The 20660-nt window shown below is 37.9% G+C and overlaps 2 protein-coding genes across 4 annotated transcripts in view; one reads left to right on the top strand and one right to left on the bottom strand.

Moving 5' to 3' along the window:
- Positions 1-651: 651 nt before the first annotated feature.
- LOC307155761 (intelectin-like) lies at positions 652-4057 on the top strand. Its single transcript, XM_079866690.1, has 5 exons — positions 652-806; positions 2178-2427; positions 2503-2640; positions 3637-3740; positions 3983-4057. The coding sequence occupies exons 1-4, from the start codon at positions 661-663 to the stop codon at positions 3712-3714; spliced, it is 612 nt and encodes a 203-aa protein (XP_079722816.1). The 5' UTR covers positions 652-660; the 3' UTR covers positions 3715-3740; positions 3983-4057.
- A 2493-nt stretch (positions 4058-6550) lies between these two features.
- The window catches only part of itga11a (integrin, alpha 11a), a 91911-nt gene continuing 77801 nt past the window's right edge, over positions 6551-20660 (bottom strand). For all 3 annotated transcript variants that reach the window (XM_079866898.1, XM_079866897.1, XM_079866896.1), the window contains 14 exons: positions 17615-17754; positions 17222-17332; positions 16985-17070; positions 16707-16911; positions 16444-16542; positions 12038-12114; positions 11545-11628; positions 11366-11456; positions 11155-11268; positions 9799-9882; positions 9239-9349; positions 8723-8818; positions 7963-8076; positions 6551-7690 (listed from right to left, as the gene is read on the bottom strand). In XM_079866898.1, coding sequence (XP_079723024.1) covers positions 7613-7690; positions 7963-8076; positions 8723-8818; positions 9239-9349; positions 9799-9882; positions 11155-11268; positions 11366-11456; positions 11545-11628; positions 12038-12114; positions 16444-16542; positions 16707-16911; positions 16985-17070; positions 17222-17332; positions 17615-17754 — 1490 coding nt within the window. In that variant the 3' untranslated portion in view covers positions 6551-7612. The remainder of the gene's footprint in view (positions 7691-7962; positions 8077-8722; positions 8819-9238; positions 9350-9798; positions 9883-11154; positions 11269-11365; positions 11457-11544; positions 11629-12037; positions 12115-16443; positions 16543-16706; positions 16912-16984; positions 17071-17221; positions 17333-17614; positions 17755-20660) is intronic.

The following is a 20660-nucleotide window of genomic DNA, read 5'->3' on the forward strand; positions in this document are numbered from 1 at the left end:
TTAACCTACTGTAAGTTCCCTGACTGTTTTTTATTTATTAATTTTTTTTTTTTTACATTTTGATAACTTTTTGTTTGCACATTCGGTGCAGCAGAGTTTCAAGCAGTGTTTTTTAATAAAACTGTTTCAATTCACTTAAATTTTGAGGCTGGTTATTTGTCACCTGTGGTATCGATTTAGTATCGATACCGAGGTATTAGGTTCTGGTACCGTACCGAAACCAAAATTGTGGTATCGAGCCATCCCTAGTAGGTGGTAGTCTGCATTATTTTCAAACACGATAGAACATTAAAGGCACACTATGCAGTTTCCGTTTTTCTCGAACAGCGACCCCTAGATTCGCTGTGGAGTACTTGTATTTAATGTTACTGCCGTAAATACCTCTCACGCAGAGCCGTCTCTGCACTCTTCCTACCGCGCTTTCTTCGTTTTCTTCGTTGACACTGCCATGATTCACGTCTGAAATGCGTGCTAGTGTCTTCCATAGAGGCTGCTTCATATGTTGTTGATGTATGTGACGTCGTGCCGTAAAGCAAGTCGTGATTCTCGCTTCCATTGCTGGTTTTGCCAGCGGCGAAATACAGTCTTGAGAATAAACTCATTACATTTCCATTAATGGCAATGCCGTACGTACGGTTTTAATTTATCATAGCTGTCCATATGCCAGAGTGCATTTGGGCCAGCGCAAGTGTACTGGCGTCTTCTCAAGCGTCTCCTTCGTCGAAATTCCACACCTTGAGGATCAACAAGTTTAATAATGCGTCTTATGGTATCCTGGGAAACCACGAAACCTCGATGAATTGCGCGTAGGTGAAGCCAGCGAAACCCTTGCATTTGTCCACTGGTTGTCATTTCATGTTGGACAAAAGTGAGTAGGCCTACATCGCGCAAATTGGACTGATTTTTTCTTCTAAAAAGATCTAGCCGCTTGCAAATTCTCTTTAAAGTTCGTATACTAATTATTATTCTGTCATAAGCTAAAGTTGATAGTATTTCTTTGTTACTGAAAGAGAGTCTACAATATAGCTTGACTAAGTGATCCAACTCTGCCATCAGTAGGCTATGCAATGAACACTGATCGAATGCGTTATTCTCTACATTTCATTTAGACTTTTTTCTCTCGAAACACAACTACTTTATTCTCGAAATTTAATGAGTTTCTCACGATTATTTCGACTTTTTTTCTCGAAATTTAACGATTTTTTTCTCGAAACCCAACGACTTTATTCTCTATTTAATGAGTTTATTCTCAAGATTGTATTTCGACTTTTTTTTCGTTTAATTTAATGCGTTTAATTTCGCATTATAATAACTTTAATCTCGAGATGGTTTTAAAACTGTGGAGCTATTTTTCCAAACGTCTCACACCCGTACATTCTTCCGTTGAGAGCTTGAATAATAGACACTCCAGCCCAGTTGGTGGCGATAATGCACCTTTGCAAGCAAACCACTGGCATTTCATTGTTTGCGATCCACCGTAAAAAAAAAAAAAAAAAAAAAAACACGAAGAAGAAGAAGAAAACAACAACCCCTGAACCCCATTTCAGTTTCCGGCGCGGAGTAATAGCGTACCTCACAGCACATCCAATGCAAGTCAATGGAGGAGACAAAAACTACGATAAAACCTGTTGGAAAGCATATTTTGCAGCGATTTTTGTGTGAGCATTTCAGTGGACACCCCTGACCACTCGGTGAGTTTCACGTCTTTTTAAACGAAAGTTTAATGTGTTTTAGGAAGGAGTGTTCGAGTGCACCTATACACCCAGTCTACTGGTGGGGGGGAAAGCGAAAGAAACCTAAAATTCTCGGGACAGCAGCATTTGTCCAAAATTTTATCTTAACCGTTCTATTTCATCAGAAACGATCTGTAAACAGGGCTTTAAGTGTAAAATACCGAACTTGTCCTTTAAATTGTTCAGCAGCCTCTACAGGTCATCCCTTGATGAAAATCGGTCTAATATGTAGACTGATTTACAACTGTTCAACAATTACAACGAAAATCAACAATTTATAATCACTGACGCATGTCTACACTTGATACAATATACAGATGCCCATTTAATTACCCACATACCCTACATACTTGAGCTACTCCTGACAACAGGACAAATAAAAGACTAAAACAACATTTGGTTTGATGTATCCTGTTTAAACAGCTAGTCTACATCTCTGTACAGACTTCAGAAAGACCCCAGCATCATCAAGAGGGGTCCTTTACCATACGTTCTGTGTGATATGACCACTGCGGGCGGCGGCTGGACGCTGGTGGCCAGTGTTCATGAAAACAACATGTATGGAAAGTGTACTGTTGGTGATCGCTGGTCGAGTGAGCAGGGCAGCAACGCAAACCGGCCTGATGGTGAAGGGACATGGGCGAACAGAGTCACGTTTGGAACCACAGAGGCCGCTACAAGTGATGATTATAAGGTACTTTTTTATAAGAACAATCAAAACATGCTTATCTAGAATCTGAATTGACAATCTGTTTCCTTTCTATCATAGAATCCTGGAGACTTTGACATTGTGGCACAGGATTTGTCTATGTGGCATGTTCCTAATAATATGGAGTTGGACAACTGGACCACTGCCTCCATCCTGAGATACCACACTGAAAATTCCTTCTTAAAGGGATGGTTCGGAGTAAAATCAACCTATAGGTCCTTTGCACCATGACATCGAGCCAAGCATTGAACATTTTTAAAGTTAGAGCTTATTTCGAGGTATCAGTCGAATGGCTTAGTGCAGGCGCTATTAGCTCCAAATTTGTATCTCGTAAATTACCCCACTAATAATGCCCAGAATGGTACCAAACTTCTACAGTAGTACAAATAGGTTCTGTTCTCATAAAACCAGGCATTGGAATAACACTTTATTTAAATAACACTTGCCTGACGGCTCGTGCTACTGCTCACCCGGACACCGACGCCACTTCACCGAGTTGAGAAAAGCACGTAAAAGTCCTGACAGAAAGCGATGCATAAGGATGTAGCCTAGTGTAACGACGAATTATAATTTTTTCCAAAGTGTTGACAACTTAGTGTTTACTAATAATTGTTATAAACTGGTACTACCAACAAAATATTAGTGCATTCCTGAAACTGGGCGTCGTTACACTACATCCTGCATCGCTTTCTGCCAAGACTTTTACGTGGTTTTTTCAACTCAGTGAAGTGACGTCGACGTCCAAACAAAAAAACCCTGTGTACGCCTTATCCAGATGTAAAATTTGATAAATCTCAAATGATCTTGAAACTGTGAGCAGCTGAATGGTTTCAGATCACTGCCTAATGAATGTCACTAGCATATAAAAGAGCACCAGTCAACGTCCAAATCCTTTACCTGAGAGTGGCGGGAGGCAATAAATGCTTAGATTTCCAAACACCTGCATTAGGTTACTCCGACTCTCTACCACAAGGACCTACGTCTGCTTAGACCCTGACGTGGCGCAAAACACTTTCCATGTTAATGACCGTTTTTATATGAACGTTTGCGAGGATTTTACCCCGTACGAACACTCTAAGATCAAACCTGTGCGCATTCACATTTTATAAATGAGGCCCCAGATCACTGAATATAATGAAAGTGATGTCAAATTTGCATAAATCATTAATAATTTATTCTGTATTTCTTTTCCAGTACAATTTGAGCCTGGATTCATCACATTCAGAGTCTTCAATGAGGAAAAGGCAGCCATCGCTCTTTGTTCTGGTGTGAAACCCACTGTTTGTGACTTTGAACGTGTGAGTTAAAGTTATATTCTGATTTATTTACAAAAATATTTATGAACATCTTTTGTGACAATGGAAGCTTAGTCAAGCAGACCATAGGATGTAAAAACAGACACATGAAGTGTGTGAATTCAGTGGGTTTTTTTTTTTAGGTGGAACTACATTTTGAGTTGGAAATACTTCTGGTGATGCACTTGTTCTTGATCAACAGAGCTTAAGGATAGTTGTTATTAATGCACTCATATTCTTTGCAGTTTTTTATTGGTGGCGGTGGACACTTTCCTGAGGGGGTCCCTAGGCAGTGTGGAGACTTTACGGCTTTCGACTGGAATGGCTATGGCACTAATACAGGTGCTAGTGCTTCCAAAGAGATAACCGAAGCAGCTGTAGGCTACTTATTTTTTTATCGCTGACATTTTGAAACCAAAATCACCTGCTTCTTTTGTTTTTTTTGCTTCTCTCTTGAGACATATCACATTAATTAACGTCTGATTGTAACATGCACAATTATGTATTTCTTTACAACATATATATTTTATATTGTTCTGTAATCTAAGGATTAGTGAAGTTTGTTCAGTGGGAATTTTAGTTATGCATATTTAGTTTATATTTAGTTTATATTATATATTTAGTTTGACTGATTAAAATTTTTCTATTTAATGATTTTTCCAGTTTCTGCTAGTTTTTAAATCCATATCCAGTACTGTATACTTTAACACTCTGTGTTCATATATTGTTTATATATATATATATTCAAACAACAATATATATATCTGTTCAAATGAAACAAATGTTTAAATAAAAGCAGTGGATTTACAACCACTGAAACATTTTTTTATAAACTCTCATGCTTTTTCCAAATTCTTTATTTTGATATTTATTTGTATTATCTTGGACATGTGTATTTATATACAGTGAGGAAAATAAGTATTTGAACACCCTGCTATTTTTCAAGTTCTCCCACTTGGAAATCATGGAGGGGTCTGAAATTGTCATCGTAGGTGCATGTCCACTGTGAGAGACATAATCTAAAAAAAAAAAAAAAAAAAATCACAATAAATGATTTTTTAACTATTTATTTGTATGATACAGCTGCAAATAAGTATTTGAACACCTGTCTATCAGCTAGAATTCTGACCCTCAAAGACCTGTTAGTCTGCCTTTAAAATGTCCACCTCCACTCCATTTATTATCCTAAATTAGATGCACCTGTTTGAGGTCGTTAGCTGCATAAAGACACCTGTCCACCCCATACAATCAGTAAGAATCCAACTACTAACATGGCCAAGACCAAAGAGCTGTCCAAAGACACTAGAGACAAAATTGTACACCTCCACAAGGCTGGAAAGGGCTACGGGGAAATTGCCAAGCAGCTTGGTGAAAAAAGGTCCACTGTTGGAGCAATCATTAGAAAATGGAAGAAGCTAAACATGACTGTCAATCTCCCTCAGACTGGGGCTCCATGCAAGATCTCACCTCGTGGGGTCTCAGTGATCCTAAGAAAGGTGAGAAATCAGCCCAGAACTACACGGGAGGAGCTGGTCAATGACCTGAAAAGAGCTGGGACCACCGTTTCCAAGGTTACTGTTGGTAATACACTAAGATGTCATGGTTTGAAATCATGCATGGCACGGAAGGTTCCCCTGCTTAAACCAGCACATGTCAAGGCCCGTCTTAAGTTTGCCAATGACCATTTGGATGATCCAGAGGAACTTTTTTGGTCATAATTCCACTAAACGTGTTTGGAGGAAGAAGAATGATGAGTACCATCCCAAGAACACCATCCCTACTGTGAAGCATGGGGGTGGTAGCATCATGCTTTGGGGGTGTTTTTCTGCACATGGGACAGGGCGACTGCACTGTATTAAGGAGAGGATGACCGGGGCCATGTATTGCGAGATTTTGGGGAACAACCTCCTTCCCTCAGTTAGAGCATTGAAGATGGGTCGAGGCTGGGTCTTCCAACATGACAATGACCCGAAGCACACAGCCAGGATAACCAAGGAGTGTCTCTGTAAGAAGCATATCAAGGTTCTGGCGTGGCCTAGCCAGTCTCCAGACCTAAACCCAATAGATAATCTTTGGAGGGAGCTCAAACTCCGTGTTTCTCAGTGACAGCCCAGAAACCTGACTGATCTAGAGAAGATCTGTGTGGAGGAGTGGGCCAAAATCCCTCCTGCAGTGTGTGCAAACCTGGTGAAAAACTACAGGAAACATTTGACCTCTGTAATTGCAAACAAAGTCTACTGTACCAAATATTAACATTGATTTTCTCAGGTGTTCAAATACTTATTTGCAGCTGTATCATACAAATAAATAGTTAAAAAATCATACATTGTGATTTCTGGATTTTTTTTTTTAGATTATGTCTCTCACAGTGGACATGCACCTATGATGACAATTTCAGACCCCTCCATGATTTCTAAGTGGGAGAACTTGCAAAATAGCAGGGTGTTCAAATACTTATTTTCCTCACTGTATATTCAGGGATCTCTATTCTCTCTCTCTCTCTCTCTCTCTCTCTCTCTCTCTATATATATACACACACACACATTATATATATATATATATATATATATATATATATATATATATACATACACATACATATACATACATATACATATACATATACATATATATATATATATATATATATATATATATATATATATATCCCTGACTAAAATACATCTGCAAATCTGCAAATAAGGATGTTTCATACCCCTTTAAACACGCAACAACTTTTAACGTTAGGGAATTTCATCATTTTATCAATATTCTCAATATCTGAAATGAATAAGTCATAAGTCTGGTTGACGTGCTGGAAGCATACCCTTTCTTAAAGGCTACTTGTTGAGGTGTGAAGCATATCATGGAAACTAAACTAGGACTGATGTCTTGCAAGAGATATATTGCAATGCCACAATCTTTATGAAAGCACACATTTGAAATTTGTTTTACAAAGATAAACTGTATATTTACAAAATTCAAGTTTGTATCACTACAATATAAAAAAGTGCATCAATTTTGTAAAAAAAAGTCAAATAGTAAATGTCCACCTCTGTTATTTGAGATTGAACAATGAGCATATAGTAAAAAAAAAAAAAAAAAATTATGTATAATTATTTAGGGTATTAGAGAAGGATAGTTCATAAAAATGTAATAAAGTACATAACAGTTCATTTTTCTATTCAATAAATTACGACCACTAAAAAAAAAAAACAGAGCTACAAACTCCAGTGCCTAATATTATATTACATATAATAACAATGGCCATTACAATAAAGTGAGCCAACTTTTGCACTTTTTTCCTCCAAGATGTCCCTTTTTTCTAGATGTCAAAGAAGAAGCACCAGAAAACATGGCTGTTTTATAGTTACAGCACTTTGAGGTTTCTCTTGTATATTCTCTTGTCTCTTGTCAGACACTGGATTTGGCCAAGGATCAAATGTATTGACTGCGATTCCAAAGACCCTGTGAAAAAAGTTATTTCCTTTGAATTCATGTCAAAAGTCAAGCTTTTCACTCGAATGCATCTTCCAAAAGTCTCTCTTTTGATATGTCTCTCAGAATAACATCCTTTAAGCGGTTGTGGACATCATGTCATCTGAGGGGTTTGATCTGGAGCGAGAAGAGAGATGGAGACCCATCTATAGGGTCGGCTCAGTAAGCAGTGCAGGCATGATGTGGATAATTGCAGTGTTTTTCATGGTTGAACAACAGGTCGTCCAGTGCGCAGAGCATATCCCTCGGCTTTATTCATTGCCTCAAGTTCTGTTTTTCTCTCTTTCTCCCTTTCTCTCAGTTTCAGAGACGTCTAATGTTGCTGTTGGTTGGTCCCTGAGATGTAGGCCTGTCTGAACCCTCTTGAGCAGCCTGCGTTATCGCTCTTCCACCATCTTGCCATTAGCCTCATTCTCTGCTTCCTCACGTCTTTTCTGCCTTTGGAAAAACCCCAACTAGTTGAGTGAAAAAAGAAAGAATAAAATATAAAAATAATAATAATAATAATAATAATAAGAAGAAGAAGAAAGATATTCAAGATTCACTAATCAAATAATTTATCCAATCTTTCTATGCATACAGTACATCTATCTATCTATCTATCTATCTATCTATCTATCTATCTATCTATCTATCTATCTATCTATCTATCTATCTCATATATCTATCTGTCTGTCTGAAGTGAGTCTGTCAGTCTGTGTGTGCTTATAAATGTCGGACACATTACCTTCCAGAGAGCCAGAATGAGGAGAGAGAGGAGTAACAGGCCTCCAAGTGTGCTGCCAATGATAATCCAGATGGGAACACGGTAATCCTCCTCTTTCCTAATCTCCAGGATTATCTGTGAAAACGCATACAAAGGAAAAATGTAAAACACTATACTGCTTTATGAGAGATGCCGGCTTATTTGTATATCTTGCCACTGACACATTTTATGTTTTATCAAATGTTTCATCTGCTGCAGCTGAGATCAGATTTGCTGATGTTAGAATGTATGTCTATTTCCTGTCCTGCCTATAGATGGCAGCACCACACAGTAATAAAGAAAAGAACAGAACTCAAGTGTGCTGCTGGTCCTTTCGGTCCCCTTGGCTCCAGATTCTTTAACTGTGGTGAAACAACTCACACAGTAGCTAACCAAAGGACACACTGATGTGTAAAGGGAAGGTTCTGGCATGAGAGAACCAGCGAGCCTAATTGCATAAAGTCAAATATTCAGTAATGTTAGCATAGAGGTATTTATGTTTCATGCCTGTGTACAATTGTTCTTAACTCTTTCTGACAGATGAATGAAAACACATCGTTTGTCCATGTTTTTCTCCTTCAATATTGCCAAGGATGGAAAAGACAAAAGCAACCTCTCATACTAACCATGTCTTCGAGTATTCGGTCATGGATTTATATTTACCTATTCTAAACATGTTGTCCAGCAATGTTTATGTAACGTGGCTTTCTGTAAATGCTGATGTGTACAGAGGGTGACTCACGTGTCTGACCGGCCTCTCTTCAGGCAGAAACATGGGGCTGGAAGGGTTCAGCTCCACTGAGGCTGTCGTCACCAGCTCAAGGGTTTTGAACTTCAGCTGCCGTGACAAGAAAAACAGTTTTCAGTTTATCTGACAGATACTTACTCCAGTGGACGTGAGAAAGTGAGAGAGGACCAGCACTAGAAGTGAGAGGCTAGAGAGGTAGTAGAAAGAGTCAGTGTATTTGGACATTTAAGCCACATTTGTCATAAATTCTCTTAATTTTGAACAATTTATCCATTGTTTTGAAATCTGAAAAAAAAAAAATTATGCAATGATTAACTTAAAAAGTGTGCAAAATGTAAACAAAACCAGATTTAGTTACAGTATGTCTCTAATTACTGCTCTAGTCACAGTTTTGCATTGGTTTTGGTAGATCCTCTTAACTAAAGACTTCATGTTGTATGCGAACACTATGCATTGATGTCAGGTTCTTCCCACATTGCACTTCTTCATCTTCATCAGACTGCTACTCACCGCATGCAGTGCATCAGTACGAAGGGACCCGCCGATTTTCACGCTGACGTCTCTGTAGGAAGGCAGGTTGACGGTACACTGTACAGGCACTGCCAGGGTGTTGGAGTAGTTCTGTGAAAAGGAACAAGAAACATTTCTCTCACAAACAGACAATCTTACAGATGAAACCCAGCTGCTTGTGGTGGAAATCTGACATGCGTTAGAGTTGCATTACAAAACTCCCCACCTCAGACATATGAGAATCTTCAAAAACACAATAACATTTCTAGAACTGATTGAAGATGAACCACATTTACCAATAATAAGCTTTATTTATGGCACAATTTATTAAACTCAAGTGGCTTTATTCAGAGAGTATAAACCAACTATTTTGCAGAGAAGTGCTTTACTGCTATGCATTAAATCAGCACATCTCATATCTGAAAGCCCCTAAATCAGGCAAACTTTAAAACGGCACAAACCAGACTTTTATAAAGTGTTAAAGTGCTAGCCTGAATGTGGCGCAAGCTTTGTCTGTGATAACAGGCAGACACTATAAGCCTGTGTAGAAAGGGTCTTACCAGTCGTGATGTTCGTGAGAGGTCCTCTGGAGAGGCTCGACTGTGTGCCACATGCTGAGGGGGGATACAATGACTTCCACCAACCTGATGGAAAAATGACACAAATCACTATTAATATCATTCCTGTAGCTCAAACAGTAGAACATGGCATTAGCAGCACAAAAGTCATGCGTTTGATTCCCAGGGAATGCATGAACTTAAAAAAGTATAGGCTACCTTGATTGATATGTAGATCACTTTGGATAAAAGACTTAAAGTGCACCATTTATGCTATTTTGAAGGTTTCCTGCAATAGGCCTACATGCATCCAAGGTCAAAAACACATTCATTTTCTCATAATATACATTGCACATCATCTCATTTCTCAAAGATTCTGAAAACGGTTTGTTTGAAGATTCAGTCTCTTTAAACCCCACCTTTCCACGACCCTACTCTGCTTTGATTGGTCAGATGAGTCTGTCTGTTGTGACTGGTCTACCGCTTACAGCACGTGTCAGAAACGAAACGCCTATTATTATACCTACATTTCAGCTCCGGAGGCCCACTCAGCACTTGATACACAGTGATACGAACGATAGCATCGGTATTTCTGTATCAATTCCAGTGCAAGTCCTCATTCTTTTGAAGTGCATCAAAGTGGATTCGCAGCACTGAAAACAGCGTCTTCTCGACATGTCACCGACACAAACCAAACTCTTCCAGGCCTCAGCTACATCAACAGTGTTTGAGGGCGGGTCAAAGTAGACGTTGTTCACCGGCAGCCAATGAAGACCATAGTATTGTAGTATTGCGAATGTATTACATTGGTATGTAATAAGAAGTAAGACTGGAATTTTTTAAAAATTCTGAATTGATTCTTTCTTTTAGAAGATGATAACTTTGTTATGCACTTTGATCTTAAAAATTTTGCAGACCATTTTCATTTACGAACAGCTATATTTTACACTGCATTAAAAGTAATATTTGAAAAAGCATAATGATAGAACTTTAAGACTTAAAAGACTTGAAAACACTTTGTGACTTTTTAAATCTGAACAGATTTTAGAATACTAGGCATACACTTGCCAACTTTGTAAATGGTTACAGAGGACAAACTGGTCATCAATAACATATCCTCCAACTGGATTGAATCATGTTCTGAATCTAAAAAATATTTTGCCCATAATACATGATGTGATTTTCTGTGAACTCAAATCAGCAGACTGGCTCTGACCTTTGGCAACTAGCGTCAACTTATCCAGACTGTAAATAGATGCAAAAATCTGATCGAAAGGGCAAAACATTTTTGAAAATCTAAAGGAAAATCTGATGTATAACAGGTAGAGTAAAACTATAGTCTAGTTGTGTCCTCCTCACCTGGTCAATATGGAAATCTCTGATCTTCAGGAGTTGATTGCCATTTTTCGTGACCTCAGGGATTGCAATGTACAGTTGCAAGTCTTGGACTGGAAAATAACCAAGGTTCTTGATCTGTGATGCATAGAAGAAACATGTTTGGTTTTTTTTAAACATCAGTTTTTGGGGTCCTGCTCTCTTTAGTAACAGATAGCTAAGGAGTGGACCTCACCTGAAAGGTAAAGTTGAATGGAGGGTTGAAATCACCCGGTTCTTCTAGAGAGAGATCAGGTTTAAGCTCATATCGGGTTGGGTAAAACTCCCTGTGAGAATGAAAATATATTGTAACTATTCTAATTCCCACAACCACGCATATTGATTAGAGCGTTTAAACAAACACATCTATCTCACCTTGTGAAAAGCAGATCAGCTTCATATTTTAGAGTGTAGAAAATGTCATTAATGTTATCGTGTAGGACAACTTCCTCACCCTCACTGCAGAAACATAAGAACAAGCATGAGAAACCTCCCAGGCAGATACACCCACCCTGTAATTCACTGCGCAGTGACGCTCGATAGCGTTTATGAAAAGTTTAACATTCCAGCTTAAGCATCATTGTTGTCCGGAATCCTTTTCCCTCAGAGTTTCATAACATTCCAAACCATCAACTATGCTCTAGATACTTTAACTGCAGTTACGACATCTAGCTGATTTCAATCTGAGTGTGGCCATTTAGTAATCCAGTGATCCATGCATATTTTCTTTTTTTGTTTTGTGGTCCACAGGACAAAAGTTATATGATTTTCGAACTACATTTTTTAAAGCAAATAATCTGGCTGAAATAGTGCAGAATCGATTATCTCAGATAGATGTAAGACCGGCTGAATGTTAGCTGTGTCCTACCTGGTAACCTCCAGAACGAGCCGTACGTGATCCAGCAGCACAGAGTGACTGAATTCAAATTCCACACGAAATGTTACCTGGGGAGTAAGAGACAGAGTAATGTTTAGTAAAAACAGCCACATGATAGTAACACAAGTGACTGACTAGTGTTAGTAGGTGTTTTTTTTTCTTTTCCAGACTTACAAAAAAGCAAAAAAAAAAAAAAAAACAGAGCTTTAGCAGAGGATTTAGGAGTGTAGCCTACAATAACCTGCCTTAAAGGTGCAGTAAGCAATTTTTGAAAAATCGGACCGTGCACCAAAACACACTTGTAGTAAATCAGCAGTAAGGGGCGTATACACTAATGATGGGGGAGGAGAGAGAGCTCAGTGCACAAGACAAGATATTAGCAGAACGACTATAGAAAAAGAGAGCAGAGAAGGCAGAGAAAATGCAAAAGAGGAAAAGGCCAGGGGAATATAACTTTAAAAAGACGGGTTACGATCAGGCAAGAGGTAGGACCCGCATTAACATTAGAAAAGATTTCCGGTGCTTGAGAGACCTTAAGGTGCGGGAAGGCCTGGAAATGGATGCCGAGGTTGTTTTATTTCTTCTCGATATGTGAGTAACGTTGTTTTGCTGTGTTTCACAGAACTAAGAACTATGCTGTCTTTACTGAGGTCAGATAAATCCCATCACATAGAGACTCTTTCACCTAGATATCATCATATAGAGACGGTGTCTGTTCCCCGAATTAGGAAATACAAAAAACTCCCAAACAAAAAATTTAATCGATGTTCAACAAATAAAAAATAGATATAATACAGATGAACAAATGATAAAGCTTGGGTTGCTGAATATTCGATCCCTTACTTCAAAAGCACTTATTGTTAATGATATGATTACAGATTATAACCTAGACATGTTGTTTCTTGACAGAAACCTGGCTAAAACCAGACAATTACATTACTTTAAATGAGTCCACCCCCAAGATTACTGTTATAAAAATGAGCCACGTCTGAAAGGAAAAGGGGGTGGTGTTGCTGTAATCTATAGTAATATCTTCAGAATTACAGAGAAGTAGTTTCAAATAAAATTATTTTGAAGTGTTGGTGCTTAATGTAACACTATCTAGTGTAAATGATAAATCACGCTTGACATTTGTGCTAGCTACTGTATACAGGAAACCAGGGCACCATACAGACTTTATCAAAGAATTTGCAGATTTTTTATCAGAGTTAGTACTGGCTGCAGATAAAGTCCTAATTGTTGGTGATTTTAATATACATATAGATAATGAAAAAGACGCATTGGGATTGGCATTTAGAGACATTCTGAACTCTATTGGAGTTAGACAACGTGTCAGGACACACTCATTCTCATAATCATACTTTAGATCTAATATTGTCACATGGAATCAATGTTAATGCTGTTGAATTTTGCAGCAGAGTGATGACATCTCAGTCATACTCCATTTAGCCAAGGTTGCAAAGCCGACTCCGTGTTACAAATATGTTAGACCTATCACTTCTGCCACTAAAGATTGCTTTATTTATAATATTCCTGATCAATTTCATCTCCTCAGCATCCCAGATAGCTTAGAAGAACTCGATATTGCGACAGAAACTTTTGACTCTCTTTTCCAGCACTTTAGACACAGTTGCTCCTTTGCGCTTAAAGAAGATTAAAGAAAATAGTCCAATGCCGTGGTACAATGAGCACACTCGGGCCCTTAAGAGAGCAGTTAATGAAGAAATGTCTTATCGATCACAAGTTCAGTATGGAGTACCACAAGGCTCAGTACTAGGACCGTTGCTGTTCACTCTGTACATGCTACCTTTGGGAGATATCATTAAGAAGCATGGGATTAGTTTTCACTGTTATGCCGATGATACTCAGCTCTATATCTCTTTGCGCCCCGACGAAACTTGCTAATTCAAGAAATTAACAGAATGCATAGCTGATATAAAAATTTGGATGACTAGTCATTTCCTACTACTTAATTCTGAAAAAACAGAGTTTCTAATGATTGGACTAAAAACCTCTGCACTTACTAACTTAGAATACTGTCTAACAATTGATGGCTGCTCTGTCAAGTCTTCGTCGTCGGTTAGGAACCTGGGTGTGCTCTTTGATACCAATCTTTCATTTGAAAGCCAATATATGTTTTTTCTTTTGGTTCCTCTTTTAGTGATCGCAATAATCCCTTTAGCTTGTCACATTTGTAATATATTAGTTTGGACTATCATGTTATGTAGGGATCTGTTCATGAAAACTGTGTTTGTTTTTTGGGATGGAAGGGATGACTTTGCCATCGAAGGAGTAGAGGAACTAAATAATAATTAGACATTCGATCTGAATTATCATACAGCATTATGATTCCGCCATAGTCGTTGCCTGTGTTGCATCGAGTGTACGTGAATGTGGGGGTGGAGGCTTCAAGATAGGGGTGTGATCCTTTTGGGCAGAGGTGTGTTTGTTTTGGTGATTTGTGAACACACATTTACAAAAAAAATGTAACGTGCTGCAAACGCAAGCTCCTAAATCATTATATTCAGAGGTTATATCCAGAACATTCTACAATGGTGTTTTAAGAAAAAAAGGTTACTGAAAGTTTGTTTGGCACTTTATATAATTTACAGCATGCTAAAGTTTTTCTTTGATTCATTCTAACTACACTTACATGCTCAAACAAATGAGTTCATCCCTATATTTGAGTTCCCTTGCCTCCAAAAATCAGATTTAACACCTGATCACATCCAAAACCCTACATTTTAAAATATGAATCCATAGGCTGTTTCCAGGGCAAACAGCTTTTCTGGATATAAAAGAATGACACAAACAGGCCAAGACCCTGCTATTCTACCCCTAGCCTATTCTACAGACCAATAACATCATTTTTGTGGGAGAAGGCACTTCATCTGGCACTGCTGGCTATTCTCTAACCACCACATGAAGTATTAACTTCCATATCCTGCACATACATCACTTAAAAGTGGCAAAACACAGATACAAAAGATATAGACTCTCCCAAAGAAAAAATCTGCTCCAGTTTATGAAGCATCTGCTCAAGCCACCACTTATGAGGTGATCCAAGTCTCCATAAACATACAGTTATTTTTTTTCTGTTATTTGATAATATACTATAGATACTATAGGTGTTGTTCCAAAACTGCATGACATTCTACCTTCTGTGAAAAATACCAGGCAATATTTTGAAGAACTGTTCTCGTCGATACAATGAAAATCAGTGTGTCCCAAAACAACACTAAACCCCATTGACTTTCATTATATGGACAAAAACAAACAAACAAAAAACAAACAAGCAGCAATAAAAACACAGGAACCTTTTTCAGAGATTTGGAACGCCATGAGGGTGAGTAAATTATGACAGAATGAATTATGAAAATGTAAATTTTTATGTGAACAATCCTTTTAAAGCACATAAATTGGTTTTTAGTTTGATTCTTGCTTAGAGAAATGGAAGCACTTGGACACAGCTATAACTACGTGGGCAAACTCTTCATTCCCTCTTGGTGAGTAGTGGCACAAAGCAGCATGGAAAATCCTTTTTACATTCTCTCCTCCTGAGTTCTCCTCCTTTTATTCCACTTTCGCACCATCTCAAACTGTTCTGAGCTGAACCAGGCTCCCATGTGGGCCCATAAAATCTCTCTCTGTAGCCACAAGTGTAGCTCCAATGACCTCCAAACCTCAAGAAAATGAATCAGGACTCTGTGAGAAGCTACTGACCCGTTTCCTATCAAAGCAGTGCCCTAGCACAGGACAGACTTCTGTGGTCCAGGTCATGTGATTGATGGGCTCTGTACGGATGTAGTAACTGTTATGCAGTAGTATTCTTGCATTACATTCCTGCCTTATGTTTTTCTTTTTCTGGAGAGGGCCGAACATGAGCATAAGTAAAAAAGGACACCAAGTGAATCATTCTGTGACTTAAGGGTGCTGGTGACCTTGTGAGTTTATTTATGCCCCATGGAACATTCCAGACATAAAGATTTGGTATGTCTGCGACAGATTCTGACAGTTCTGCAGATGGGTAATGTGAAGAAGTCTATAGGGTTTTTGACTGTGTGGTCCAATATGTTTGTGTAAGCAAGGCTTTCTAGAGCACAGACGGCTATTGCTAACCCTGGTTTAACCTCTAAATGTCTCGTGTTGCTGAACATGGCGATAAAAAATTCTCACATTAGGATTATACATTATATAATTCTGCACATAAGATAATATGCAATCACTGGCGAATTGTTAGCTGTGCACATATGGCTGGAGTACAGCGTGCTAAAAGTTACAATATTAGTTACATTAAATTTGACTTGGCTAAGGGTCCTAAAAAACATCACACAATCCCCAAATATTTTTTGATTGTTTAACTGTCTAACTGTATAAATGTTGCAATGACAACTCACCTGTGACTTTGCTCTCATAAAGGGTGCACTGATATTGCAAGATTTCTCATATTTTCGCTTGTTCTCACTGCGGCAGTCTATATGTATATCAGAGTTATCCTATAAATAAAGACAGAGAGATCATTTAACTTACAGTAACAATTACTATTGCAGATGCATTTCTAGAACGTAATTAGTATCAATCAAGATTATGAATGAACAAAAGGAACAATCAATCAATCCTTGTCAGGTACCAAACAACCAAAGGTATTAGAGTGATGTACCTTCACTATAAGGCTGGAGAAGCGTAGGTTTGGAGTGAAAGTGATGTTAAGCTGGGCTCCATATGCGTTCTCCCCTCTGTTTTCTAGACGTACATCCACTACCATCCTCCTTCTGGATCCCTCCATAATGCGTTCGGAAGGTTCTGCTGCTGTCTGACTCCGACATATCAGACTGCCTGCCCGAAACGCCTGGGCACAGAACTGCCTGTAGAGCATCAGAGTGGTCATGAGCATGTGAAGAAGTGCGTTAGCATGTGTGTGTGCGTGACTTATCCTACTTGCGATTTATTAGATCAGTCTGAGATTGTAACACCAAGTCTGGAACACAATGGTCGTCTTCATCACACCCGTTCCAGAAGGGAAGCTGGAGAAAACCAGGAAGAAGAAAAAAACAACGCAAAGTGCCATTACATTTATATGTATTAATATACATGCAAAAGAGTTTCATAATGTGTGTTAATGTTGTTAATGAAAGATATATAGTGTGACAATGAAGTTTCCTTTGACCTACAGACCTGTGTTTTCACAGTAGTTGGCCAGCCATCATCCAGAACTGGGCCTTGATCCAGGTCCAATAGCTCCGTCTCTACAGTGAATATAATGGGCCTGGCGTAGTCTGTAGTCTCCTGTATCAACATTACAATATCATAAATCTCTCAATATAAATAAATGGCTATAAAAGAGTAACTTGGAAGAATATAATCTGCTGCTGTAATGCTAGAAAGTGAACTTAATAAAATAGGAATGCTGCTATTTCAATAGAAAATCTGAATGAACAGACATGAAAGTACATAATTAATAGAACCAATAATGACTTGGCAGTTATCACAGATGATATTATCATTATCAATGATTTATGCAATGCAATGCACCATTATGATACTGTAACCTAAGAGGTGAAAGCTAACCATGACGTGGAAGTAGATGTGGTCACAGGTCTCCTCTCCAGGAAGCAGTGTAAGATTTTGAGGCTGCTGGCGATCTGGATCATCAAACACGGCTCGAGGGTTAAAGCGCTTCTCCTCAAAGAAAGCACTATAGCTAAGAGCTAAGAGAAGTAGAAGAAATAAAGTGAACATACAGTGAAATATTTACTCATCACTTTACAAATTATTTGCAAATAATGCTAGATAGCATGTGTTGGTATATACGCTAGCATTCAAAAGTTTGAGGTCAGTACGAGTTTTTTTATGTTTCTGAAATAAAGTATTTTATGCTCACCAAGGCAGTATTTTTTGGATAAAAATACAGTAAAAAAAATTATATCTAAAATAACTGTTTTCTATTTGAATATATTTTAAAATGTAATTTTACATGATTCTTCAATACGTGATTCTTTAATATGCAGATATGGTGCTAAAGAAACATTTATTATCATCAATGTTGAAAACAGTTGTGCTGCTTAATATTATTTTGTGATATTTATTTCAGGATTCTTTGGTGAATATAAAGTTCAAAAGAACAGCATTTGAAACATTATATTATAAATGTCTTGAGTGTCTCTTTTGGTAAATTTAATGTGTCCCTTCTGAATAAAAGTATTCAATTCTTATTGACCCTAAACTTTTGAATGGCAGATTTGAGACAGAGATTTAAGACACTCTAGAGGTGAAATTTATGATACTCCGGAGATCTGAGAGCAATTTGTGAGTTCTAAGGCCTTAAAAGACAGAAAATCTAATCTTAAGGAAAACCCCTTTTAAGAGCCCTGAATGACGAGAGGATGTTCGGCTATCTGACAAGGTTCAAACAGAGGTTTTAAGCTGAAAGACACTTTGAACCTTTAAAAGACACTCTATAAACCTAAAGTGATCCTATTTTCTAAAATCTCATAAATGTGAACCAATAAATTACACACTCAACATTCATAACCCTGCTAAGCACATGTGAGGTGAATTAGAAAAAAAAGTTTCTCCTTTTATAATGTCCCAAATGTCTGATTTCCCAGATGATCATAGAGAGATGACATGTCTTAGTCTTTGAGACCATTACGTTGGTTTCACACCCATGACATTTTTGATGAAGATGCTCTGGGGTCGTAAAGGTTAATTAAAAACAGTTGTTCTGCTCTGTTGTCCCACACATTACACAGGAACCTGACCTTCCAGCACATGACTTTCAAAACAACATGGTCACCGAGGCCTTAAGTCAAACTGCATGTGTCAAACCCTAGACCTGTCCTGAGGGACTGAGGCATTTTTTCCTTTCCTTTCACACCATTCCAGCTTCTATGGCTATGATCATGGCAAGAGCCAGGTTTAGTTATTCAAAAATACAGCTAATACGATTTTTTTCTAAAAACCTTAAGAATAAATATGGATTTACTTCGTTAAAAACCTTTTGAAAAGTATCAACAGAATAGAGCATTTGCCTCTGCTGTGAAAACTGAACTATTGTCAGGGATGCAGATATATGCTGACATTGTTGATTTGTTGCAAAAGCTGCTGCCACTTAATTTCCAGATTTAGATCCATCTGTGTAAATTGGAGTATGTTGTGGGAACATTGGGCCTCATTCACCAATATCTTCCTAAGAATTTTCTTAAGTTTGTACTTAATAAACTTCCTCAGATTCATGACATGTTCTTAAACAACAGAATTGTTCGCACATGTGTTCTTAGGATTGATGAATCCCACGTCTTCGTAATTGAAAGTCAGTTTGTGTCAGTTGTTCCTAATTAGCATAAGAAAATGCCCGCAAATTCCCATATAAGGACATGACACTTCAGGGCCGTGTGCAAGAAAAGTTGGAGAATGTCCAAAAGCCGCACAGACTGTGGTGGTCCACCGATCACCAAACGAAAAAAGAACTTCAGTAATTCTGAAATAGAAATTCTACTGCAACAGGTTATGCCAAACGAGGAAAAATATTTGATTTAATCAGCTTAATTGCTGATGTAAATTGCATATTTGCCTGTGATGCAGAGTGTATGCAGGCACTCCGCATCATGTATTTTCTAATGTCAGGTTCGCATCTTTCCTCTTTATTCCAGAGAATTTTATGTTTTGTATTTATTATCTTTGAACTGATTATGAAATTGGCATGATACATTTAACTGACATAATAAATTGTTACATTTGATTTTATTCTGACTGACTCTGAAGTTGTTTTCCCAAGTAGATTAAACGGATTCGTATGTTACCGCAAGACTGCGTCAGATTAGTGACGACTAATATTTGACACTAATTCAAATGTACTTGGTTTGCAAAGGCAATAAGTGAATTTCCGTTTAGGGCAGCAAAAATGCTGATTGACCATCCTAAATTTGGGTGTGTCTTACCTCTGTTTTAATTTAATGTTACTTTAGATAAGTGTACGTGGGAAACCACGGCATGCCAATCCAAAGCTATTATAAGAGAAGTTAAGTTGGTCGACTTAAATCTGTTGTAGTGGCCATACCTCTACTGAAGGAAACGTTACTTTAATTTCAAGTGTATGCAAAATCATGGGGGCTATATAAAAGTATCTTTGTTTGAATGCGACCATCTCAGGTATATAGCCAATTACCTCTGTTTAGTGACCCAAAACTGACGAGCTTGTGATCGTGAGACCCGTGTTAAACAGAAGGTGTGAGGACCTCAAAGCGACACAGGTTCCTAATATGAACGGGTAAATATAAGTAAAGAGTTAAAAAGAATAATCAAACATTCGCTCACATTTGATGATGCTCAGATATCATTAAAACCTTTTTCATTTATGGAGTCAGATGAAATAACGAGGTAATACATATGAGAAAATACATACATATGCATTTAATCTTGTTGTGTTGCGTAAAAAGGAAAGACAGTAACACGTAGAGACCTTCACCCGTTCTATCGGATACCGCCATTGGACAGATTTAGATGGGCTTACAGTTTTCTTTTATCTATTATTGACTGCTGACTTGAAAAGCTGCTGAATAGGCTGGATTTTCCTTATTTGTTTTAAGCTTGATTGTATATTTTAGAGCCAACT

Source organism: Squalius cephalus, assembly GCF_949319135.1.
Source record: "Squalius cephalus genome assembly, chromosome: 3".
Taxonomy (NCBI): domain Eukaryota; kingdom Metazoa; phylum Chordata; class Actinopteri; order Cypriniformes; family Leuciscidae; genus Squalius; species Squalius cephalus.

Bases quoted from the DNA above. Each gene is read 5' to 3' on its own strand.
- LOC307155761 (XM_079866690.1), top strand. From the start codon at position 661: ATGCCAGAGTGCATTTGGGCCAGCGCAAGTGTACTGGCGTCTTCTCAA. The intron at 807-2,177 runs GTAGGTGAAGCC...ATCTCTGTACAG, and splicing joins GAAACCTCGATGAATTGCGC to ACTTCAGAAAGACCCCAGCA. The intron at 2,641-3,636 runs GTAAAATCAACC...TTTCTTTTCCAG, and splicing joins TCTTAAAGGGATGGTTCGGA to TACAATTTGAGCCTGGATTC.